Source organism: Lupinus angustifolius, chromosome LG13, assembly GCF_001865875.1.
Source record: "Lupinus angustifolius cultivar Tanjil chromosome LG13, LupAngTanjil_v1.0, whole genome shotgun sequence".
NCBI classification, from domain to species: Eukaryota; Viridiplantae; Streptophyta; class Magnoliopsida; order Fabales; family Fabaceae; genus Lupinus; species Lupinus angustifolius.
In genome coordinates this window covers 5151460-5162785 of record NC_032021.1, presented here as the reverse complement: position 1 = coordinate 5162785, position 11326 = coordinate 5151460, and the positions used below count along the sequence as shown (strand labels likewise).

Sequence of the window (11326 nt, the reverse complement as noted above, 5' to 3'; positions counted from 1 at the left end):
TTGTTAAAGTTAACAATGGCGAAGTAATGTAGTTAATTTATTAAAATATAAGAAAAAAATGAATGCACCAAAAGTGTCAAAATTTTATATACCAATGTATGATATATTGACTTTATACAATCTTTACACTTATGGTGTATAGATATTACACAATAAAAAATTATGATTCAACAACCACAGCATAAACAGATGACCTGTTATTGCAAATCTATATGTATTTTTTTTCTTACAAAAATCATACATGTAAATTTTCTTGAGTAACTCAAAACTGAAGCAGGAAACCATATACTAACAGAAAAAAAAAAGAGAGGAAATGGTAAAATTCAGATAGTTTTCTATTAACTTTGCTAGTAAAAATTCATAGCCTTCCCAATAGGCCAATATACATAAAACCATAGTAAACATTGATTAAGAAATGATTCTATCCTTAAACAATCTAAATTTATCTATCATTTCATTTACACCATTGATATAAATATCTTAAATTGATATATTGAGATCAATTCTAGGCTTTTTCATCATTGGAAGAGAAACAGTAGAGTTACACTTAGGACATTTAGGATTATTCTTCATTATCAAAACATAAGATAAGCAACCAGGGCACCCTGCAGCCATAGGTGAAGATAACACTTTCTCATCACTTTCTTCATCTTGGATTTCTCTGATTAAAGATGGTGAAGATGATGATTTCAACCAATGAGGTCTCTTCCTTTTTGGCTCTTTCTCTGCTCTTTCAAGTGCTGATTTCACCTTGTCAAGGGTACACACACTTTGGTAATTGATTGATTGCATTGAAGATGAAAATAGCTTGAGGTCAAGGCTAGTTTCATCAAACAGGTTCAAGGGTTTGGATGAAGATTGAAGGATGTTTAGGGTATCAGGTTTTGGACCTGATTGATTCATATTGAGTTTGTTCTCAGACACAAAAGGTGACGACCCTGATGAGTTGCACTTCTGAATAGACACTTTCCCTGACTGCAACCAATGAAAAAGATCACCACCAACAAAAAATAATAGAATCCATCCATTAAAAAATAGACAAAAAGTTGATAGAAATAACTGGTTTTGTAATTGATCCTAAACATGATTACAACAATTTAAACAAATTCTGTCAGCATCAAGCAAGTAATGCAAATGAATATAATTTAAAGTGACAAAAATATGAAAATTTTACACATAAGGACATCCTCTATAGGAGAACATCCTTAAAATGTAACAAATTTGATTTACTATAGCCCTGTTGTTTAATGACAAAGGCAAAAACAATAACCATTACAAATATCAAAGCAACGAAATTTATATAATTCTGTTAGTTATCAATTATCAAATATCAACTACTCAATAATCAATCATGAAGCCAGGAAATAAAACAATTTTTACAGGTCTTAAAAAGTCAAGCATTCCATTATATAACCAAATTTAATTTCATCAAGTATCAGAAAAGAAAACCACAATTATAAATAAAAAACAACCAAGTTTAAGCACACCCCATTATTAATACAACGAGAATAAAAAGAGAAAAGAATAGTGCAATAAAAAAAACATTTATAAACAACTCAGTGACAATGAAAATGAGTTTTTGTAAGGAAAAACCCAGAAAGAAAACCATAACAGATTACTTTTTAGAAAAAAAACTGAACAAATTCAATGAATCATCTTTACTTTTAAGTCAAAATTATGACTATAATAACTAAAAATATATATAATTTTGACATTATATTAAAATTTGTTTCCAATTCCAATAATTAAGATATTTCAAACTGGACTTTTTTTACTGGGAATAAATAAATTAAAATTAAAATTTCCCATTAAACAAACATAAAATTAAAAAGCGAATAATACCTTAAGGTCGAGGCACTTCTCCCAGCCAATGGGTACCTGCAAATCAAGGTCCAATTCCTTTGTTTCAATGGAAGAAGACCCACCAAGAAAATCACGAGTGGTCAGAGCCGTTGATTTCTCAATTTTTGATTCAATACCCACCGTCCGATTCTGGTTTCTAGTATCTTCCTTGTAACCACTACCCATGATTCTTACCAGAGAACTCACTTCAGCAGCCATTGATAAAAGTTTGTGTTTTTCTCTTTTGAGATAAAGATGGGAGTGATGGGTTATGTGTTTATATGTGAGAGTCTGTTATGTATTTATATATGCTCATAAAGATATAGCTAGCTAGGTAGAGTATAGGTTATAATAAAATTCAATAAATGTGAAATAAATGGGAAATTATAATACTCTCTCCCTTCCATAGGATTAATGGCATTATTTAGTAATATAAAAGTGTGATACAATACAATGAATATGCTTTTAATGCATGTTGAAAATTATATTAAAGAAAAATATGATATGGAAAAGTAAGTAATAAATAATTATAATTGGAAAATAAGTTATATTTTAATATTAAATTAAAAAATATAAATGTTTTTAACACGTGAAAAAGTTAAAATAATAAAAAAATTATGAAATGAAAGAATTATTATATTTTTTTAATGGGAATATACAACCAGATATCGTCCTCATTAATTGATTTCCCCGTCAATAGTATAAATGTTATTTATGAAAACATTACTCAACATCAACTGCTTTCCCTTTTAAAATATTTTATATCGTTTTTATATGTGATAATAAATAATTTATATTTTATAATATATATATATATAATTATTAAATATATTTTATTTATAATTGTTTTCATAAATGTCTTTTATTTTTTGATATTTTTATATCTTGATTGGGTTAAATAAGAAAATATATTTACTTTACTAAGAATAATTCAATTAAGTATTCTTAAATATTCCAAAACTACAAATAATAACAATAGGCAAATCCTAACTCCAAGAGGGTGTGTTATATTGATCAAATAATATTATAATAATCTATTATAAATCATAATCATTAATAAAATATCAATCTCTAAATTTTTCATAATCATTTCTTCAACGTCTTTAAAATAGGTTTCAAAATAATTACTTAATTATTTTAATTGTGGGTACAATTTTGTTAAAAAAACACATTACATCTAAAAATGAGCACATCTAATGTATTGTACAATTTTTGTAACAGCATGTGATGTACAAACTTATCGGTAAGAAAATAAATTCTTTCTAGTTTGTGGTTATTTTATAAAGAGATCTAATATTAACTTTGGACTTGTATATATATCACAATCAAACAAAACTTTACACTATTAAATTAACTATATGTTGATGTTGATAATTTATTGTGAAGCAACTTACATTTTTTTCTATTGAGTAGTTAAGTGTCACATGCATCCTTTTTAATGATCAGTGTTATAACATATTTTTTTTTAAAAATGTATTTAACTATAATATCATTAATGTAATGTATCATTCATCTAATTTGTCCTTACAAATTATATAATGTTCTCTTTCTTAATCACAATAACTAACAATGTAAGAGTAAAGTAATAACAATATTCTTGCCCAAAAAGACCCTTAAATAGTGATCAAACTGTATTTTATAGGTGTAGAGTCCTAGACATTTTGACACAAGCAATAGAAATAATTATAATTGTTATTTTTTTTAAAATATATTATTGATTTTCTTGTTATCTCATACTCAATTCCTCCCGCATTACATAAAAGCCTGTTTGAAACCGGTTTCATACTTCCCGCATTAATTATAATTGTTATTTTTTTTTTGTACAATTTCTTAATGTGCTGATCTTTAAACAAGAAATCTAATCTTGACCGCCTATTACGAATTGATGAATGTATATATTGATATATGGTTCGCACCAATCAAAACAATAGCCTCAAAAATTATTTATCTATACATAAATATCTTTTTATATTTTTATGTCTCGTCAAAATTTATCTTATTCTACTTATCTCTATTTATAATGGGGACAAACTAATATAATTCTCGGTAGAAAATTATTTTAATTGGTTGGTTACATTTTAATCATTTTAAAGAACAAAAAATGATATATGCCAATCGTTTAAATGATGAGTTAAGAAAAATAAGTAAATATATATAAGCATTCATTCGTTTTTAATAACCAATATGATTATTGTTTTTATATATTTTATATTTTTAAATTAAATGAATAAAATAGTTGATTTGGCCTAGTACTATTTTATATTATTTTAAATATTTATATACTTATTGCTCTTTTATAATATTATTTATTATGTTAAAATATTTATATTTATTATCATATCTTTTAATTTATTAAGAATTACAATTTGACAAATATAAATGATGTTTTAGCAATATTCAAAGATGATCCGAAGAAAATAAGTATACTTCTTTTATTAATTGTTGATAACAGAGAAGAGAGGTTATGTTTGTCAAGCATTAAATTAAGTTATTTAATTAAAAAATTGTTATTTTATTATTATTGGACAAATTTTAATATTAATAAATGAATCAACTAACATAGAATAATAATTAAAAAAATTGAACGAATAAAATAATATAATAATTGTAAGCTAGAATAATAATGAATGGAGAATAAGCACCACACATGTAAAAGAGCATATGATATAGACTACATCAATATAGTCAAAAGTGAGGGATTTACATGACCCATGGACATAAACACAGATGGAATATGGGATTGACATCACATTAACACAGATGGAATATGGGATTGACATCACATTTGTCAAAGCTATGGTGGAAATCCATGAACAATTGTGAGTCTAAATATTATTAATTACGCAACTCTTATTTTCTCTAGTGCCACTTGGTTGCACACTTTTTAGATAGATGCCTATGTGGGTATAATACTAGGTTCCGTAGTGTTTTCTAATGTATTTTGTGTGTGTTTACATCCTTATTTATTGGTCAAGTACATCACTACCTACTGAATCATATATGATTTTAATTTTATAAGCTGTCATTTTTAATATATTTATAAAAAAATCATTGTTGACTTTAATACTAGATATTGCTAATAAGTAACATCATATTTAACCTTACAAGCACTATATATTTATTATATTCACATTTTATCCATAGTTTAAATGATTTTCTTCATAAATCTAAGCATAAAAGATCTTAAAATTCACTATCTCATCACAGTTTCATTTATTATTTTTTTTTTAAATTTTTTTGTACAAAAAATTAACCAAACATGTTCACAAAGACAATTTATACTAGACACGTGAAAAGGACAAACTCAAACCATTCCAGATTTGAAGATTCAATAGGATGAATAATCTCATATCCATATCTTCCCCAAACAAATTTTATCAAGTATTAAAAGTTTCATATTGAGATAGATGAATTTTTATTTAATTTCTCTGTCTTGATAATCGATAGAATATCCAATTCAATAAGTTAATAGATTATAATATTCAATATGTTTTTGTGTTATTTTGAAACTTTTGCTATATTCTAATAATCGATTAAGTGACATTTTATGAGCATAACTCAAGTTCCACAAATGATCAATTAAGATTAATGTTTTCCGAGAATTATTTAGTACACGTAAGATCATCCACATAATAGTATGACTTTTAGTCTTTAAAACGAAGTACCAATAATTTTGAAACTAAAAATAGTAGAAGGTCATGCTAAAGAAAACCCTAATTTTGTGAGATTTGAAACTGTGATTCTTTCAAACTTTAAAGCTCAGTTGTGAACTCAAAAACTACAAGCAAATTGTTGGTGTAAACCAGAATAAACCATTCTATCTCGATTTTTGTTTTCTTATTGTCATTACCTTAAACATTTGCATATTTGATTAATTGGAATTTGGTCTTTAACTTTACATATAAGTTGTTTGTGATAATGGGGGAAAGAAACTATGTTATTGCATGAATTTGATTTTATGGTTAATTGGACAGTTAATCGATCAGGACACGAATTAAGTGACTAAATTGAAAGATTGCATCTAGTTAATTGATTCACTCTAATTATCCTCATGTTTTGTTTAAAAATTCGTTCTAATCGAAAAAAATGTACAAAGTAACTTCATACATATTTTACTTGGTTGTAGGTATGTTTAAGGCCCTTCTTATCCAACACAAATATCTTAGGATATGTTTTATTCACAGGAAAGTTTGTTATTTTTTTTCATTCGTGTATTAAATATTCGTGGAAGAAAAATTAAACAAACAATATTTTGCTATTTTCAATGTTTTTTACAAATATTTGAAAGTTTTAATGTATTTTCCCTAATTATTTTTGAGGATCTTCTCAAGCATATAAAGAAAGTTTTAGATTATTTTACAATTTTAATAAAATGATACATTTATTTTCTAATTTATTACATAATGTATCCATTCGCAAAGATAGAAAACAATTGAAAAACATAAAATAATGTGACAGTAGTGTGACGCATTTTATATTGCTTCATAGTTACTACTCTATTGCATGACTTACAATTCCTAATCATACATTTCATCGAGATAATAATTAATGTATTTAATCATTTAAATCAATTTTATCACATGTACTAATCAACCACATTTAAAGGTGTTTAAATTAAAACATTATTTTATTCTTTCTCATACTTATTCATAATTTCAATATATAATTTTTTATTTTTCTCATTTATTATTTTAACTTTAATTTATGATAACCATTTCCACAAAAAAAATCCTATCTTTCTACCCGTATATGTTTTAGTATCATGAGTTTGCAGTAAGAAGAAAAAAATTTGTAGTACTCATTAATACATCTTATATCCACAAACTATTTTACTTTGTGTGATTGGTTATAAAAATATAAAATTATAAAAAATTTATTTTAATGCATCCTTTAATCAATCATAAAAATTAGCATATGAAGTGATATATATTTTGGGATAAGATATGGATTCGCTCTTAACGATGTTTTGTTAATTTGAGATTAAATGATTTCATTTTGATTTATGTTGAAATTTAACATTGTGCTATAAATTTAGTTGATACTACCAAGAGAATCTACTTAAGTAAGGAATTAATCTATTTTGATATTTGTGTCTGTCACTTCTAATAAATGTTACTTCCAGAAATAAAACATTTAACATTTTGATTATATAAGAATTGAACCCGGTGGAAGAATGATAAGATAATACAAAAAGAGGAAAAGAATGGTAGCATTAAATGCAAGGAATAGTAGATAAATTGCACCTTTGATTGGGTAATTTGGAATTTAAACACTTTCACTTAACTGCTTTCAATTTTGGGTAATTATCATAGGGTCATTATGGTTTTGAATTTATTCTCTAATTAATATATTTATAAATTTAAAAAATATATGGCGTTAGTAACTTTTAGTGGTTTCAAGCTCATAAATGAACTTTGGACCTTGCAGAGGTATAACCGTAGATTTTTGTAATTATCAAACCTCAATTAATTTTGGGTAGAATACAGACAGCTTGACATGAATTAGATCTTGGACGGTCAAACCTGGCAACAACGTATATGCTTTGTATGTTATGCCACTCATACCAAAATACTTCCATCTTTTTTAAAATTTAATCAATAAACTTCTGAATATACAATGCAACAATTATATAAAGAAAATAAAACATTTCTTTATATTATGAGATAATTTATCTCTTACAATCAATAAAAGTAAATGTGTATTATTTTTGTTTAGTTTTAGAAATATTTCTTGTACAAAATAATTACATATAACAATTATGATTTTAGTTGTTAAAAAAGATAATTTATCTCCTTATATCAGAAGATATTTTATTCTCCTATATAACATTTTGCCCACTAATTGTGTTGACCAACATGATCAAATTTCATGTTTTTTATAATAACAATATTTCTCATATTTCTCTAATAACCTAAATACTGATATATTATTGCAATAATTGAATTATATATTATAAATAATTATATTTATTACAATATTTAATTTAACAATATGTGATTTGATTAATAAATACCAAACGAATTACTATATTATTATATGAATATATTTTTACTAACACAATATTAATAACATTATTTTATCTTATTTTAATTGTCATTTTAAAATAATGCACATAGATTGAAATGATCATTCAAAGTTTAATTATAATATAAATTAATGCATTTCCATTAAGATATTTCTAATATTGTGAGTAGTAGTAGTTTTAGTGATTAATTCAAGTCAATATAAAATAAAATGACTAAGAATGAGGAAAGTAGTAAATGCTAGTTGATTTTCTCAAACACGTATATAATAGTTTAATATAATATTATCATATTAGTTAAAATATTGATATAGTGTTATAATAGTTTAATCACGGATCCACAAATTAAATGCATATTAGTTAACTTATATATATTACAATAAATATAGTAAATTTATAAATATAAATATTTTTATTTATAACATAATTTAATTATTGAAATAGTTTAATACTTGACCCTTCTACAAACAATTACTGAGTTGAAGGTTTGATCCTTATTTTGAAAATAATAGAAAATTTTCGTGCCCAAGCTGTTTTTGAATGATAAAATTTGACCAATTTTCACTAGTATTTCTGTTTGTGACTGGCTTTGATGGATTTATTTACATTACTGACATGAATGTTATATCATATTGTTATGAATATCAACTTACCAATTGAATTAGGTCATATAGTATGATATTTATAATCATGTGAAAAATCTTGAACCAACAATTAAAGGGATAAGGAGAATATTTATTTACATGATGCATACTTATTCATTCAAGTAATAATGTCATTCTTATTATATTTTGTTAGAGTGTAAAAAATATACATTTACGGTGTAAAAATTTATATATATACACTTTATTATCCACCATTTATTTGGATTACTTTTTAAAAAAAAATCAACAATAATTAAAAATTAATGATAAATGATACAATGACAGACATCTTTTTCTCACTTTGTTATTTGTGTGTGCCAAAAAAATCATATAATGAAACTCTTGATTTTTTGCTACCGGTTTTCTTCGTTCCTTGAATTTGCGCAACAGTTATTTTTTCCTTTTTCAACGCTCACAAATCTGTAAAATTTATAGCAGTTTAAAACAATTAATTAATTTGAATGTAAATCCAAAGTTAACATTTAAAGCATTATTTAATTTACTTGATATTGCTACGTTAATATTGATGTGAGTGTATTTAAAGATAATTTATAGAACTATTTAATGGGCCATGCTAACTAGTTCCATTTAAAAATTCAAAGTAAGAATTTTATTAGGACTGTGTTAATGCTCGCTTTATAGACATTGTCCAATAAATACATTAAAAGCAATTTAATGTTACAAAACTTAATTCATCATTCTTCGATGTTATAAAATATCATTTTCAAGGTTTTTTTTATATTTTCTTTCCACTAGACAGTGTTATTAAGCCGCTTGTTATTTATTCTCTCTTTTTAGATTGGAAAACAAAAGGTTAAAATTTTCAAAGTATTTCTATATAAAAACGGTTTTGTTAACTAGTGTAATAAATGCACTTATTAAAAAACAATAAAAGATAAATTATATAAAAAACTAAATTCACTAATTCTTTCCCATGAATAATGACTTTTACCGTGCAATTTGTTTTTAATTTTCAGTGCACCTGGTCCTTTTTAGTTTTTTATAACACTACTAGGAAGGTTTATGTACATTAATTGTTCTTTTACCAAAATACGATTACTTTAATTGAATAGAAAATGAAACTTATGAATCAGTGGGATGTGTAGAGAATAATATGAACTAGTACAATAGTGAATTTTTTGGAAAACTATATTTAATTGTTAATAATTAATAATGTTATTATCATTCTTTAATTAGCGCGGAACTATCCAAGATGATATAGGAGAGATTGGATCTCAAATAATATGATAAGAAGACTGATTATTATATTCCTTATTTAATTTATCTATACTAAACCGATACTCCGTGTTTGTTGACTCACATTCTTATTCTTCTGATGTCAAACATATATATATAATTTCTATAAATTACGCAATTTATGCATCTAACAATGATTAGCGTGTTATTTAATATTTTTTCGTGTGGATCAGAGTTGTTCTTCTTGAGATAATGAATAGAGAAAATATAAGCATGAGAATGTATGAATAGTAATGATATATTAATGGGAAAAATAAAGAACATATGAAAAAAAAAATCTAGTTATTATTGTGATGTTACAAAAAGATAAAATTGTAATATGAAAATTATATCATGGTGATTACTAAATAAAATTATATATGTTCAATTACCTGAATGTCATTTAGACATATTTTACATTTACATGATAGTAAGGTGAAAATTAGAATATATAAATTAAATCTGTTTAATTATCTAAACATCCCTCGAACATTTTTTGAATTGGAGCTATAAAAATGTATTATTTGTTAGACATATTATTTTTAAGGGTAACCTCGTATAAAATGGGAGGGGCTCCCTCCTAGTTACAATGTGCGTGAATGCAAATCAACTTTGACCTAAACTCATTAGATAGATACAAAGATGTTAATTATTCTTAATAAACATCTAATGTTGTTTAATGAAACAAAATAATAAATTAATTTTTAAATAAATAAATAAATCATATATGATAATGAATGTGATCGATGAAGTATTTTTAATGAAATCATATCAGATAATAATTATTATCAATAAATAAATTCAATAAGATAAAAAAGTACTACTTTTTAAAATGAAAATTAGACGTGATAATAAATTTTCCAAATAAAAGTGAAAGAGTATTATTGTAACGCCCCGAAAAATACTTTTAAAAAACATTGCGGAAAATGGGTAATTTTTTTTTTGAAATGGTGATGTATAAAATTGACTCCTTTTTAAAACCTTCCTTTTCCGGGACATCACTTTAAGTAACTCAAATGCGGAAAATCAACTTATCGTTATCGAATGATAACTTAACCTGATTCACAATTTCCTGAATAACACAATGCATATAAACGGCTAAGTCATATTAAGTTCATACAAACTAAGTCAACAAAGGCGGAAACTACATCGCCACTAACATATACAAAATCCAAAAAGAAAGGGCGAAAATATTAATCATCGTCAACATACACTAAACAAAGACATGAGCAAACTGAAGCCGTCCTTGTTTTCAAAAGTCCCAAAATGATAAGCAACTCCTAGTGGCTCGCTCCAAGACTAGGGTACTGCCTCTCCTCAATTCCTCATGCCCCCTCCTGGAACATCACGGACGGGTAGCTCCAAATCCGAGCAAAGTTGTCTTATCTGACGAGCACACGTCCGAAAAGCAAACAATAGAAAAGAAGAGAAATAGAGAGAGTAAGACATCTAATGAACATAAATTCATTGACGGCGTGGACTTACTCAGAATATTACACTCAGATATGAAAAACAGTTCATATATATAACATATTACATTATAACTCATCAGTTATTCTCGTAAACAACTATCCAATTTACA

General features: G+C 25.3%; 1 protein-coding gene across 1 annotated transcript; it reads right to left on the bottom strand.

The window, feature by feature from the left end:
• LOC109363328 lies at positions 318 to 2115 on the bottom strand. The gene is made up of 2 exons (XM_019609558.1): positions 1843 to 2115; positions 318 to 975 (listed from the first exon to the last, which is right to left on the bottom strand). Exons 1-2 carry the CDS (start codon positions 2059 to 2061, stop codon positions 481 to 483), a joined length of 714 nt encoding a protein of 237 aa, XP_019465103.1. The 5' UTR covers positions 2062 to 2115; the 3' UTR covers positions 318 to 480.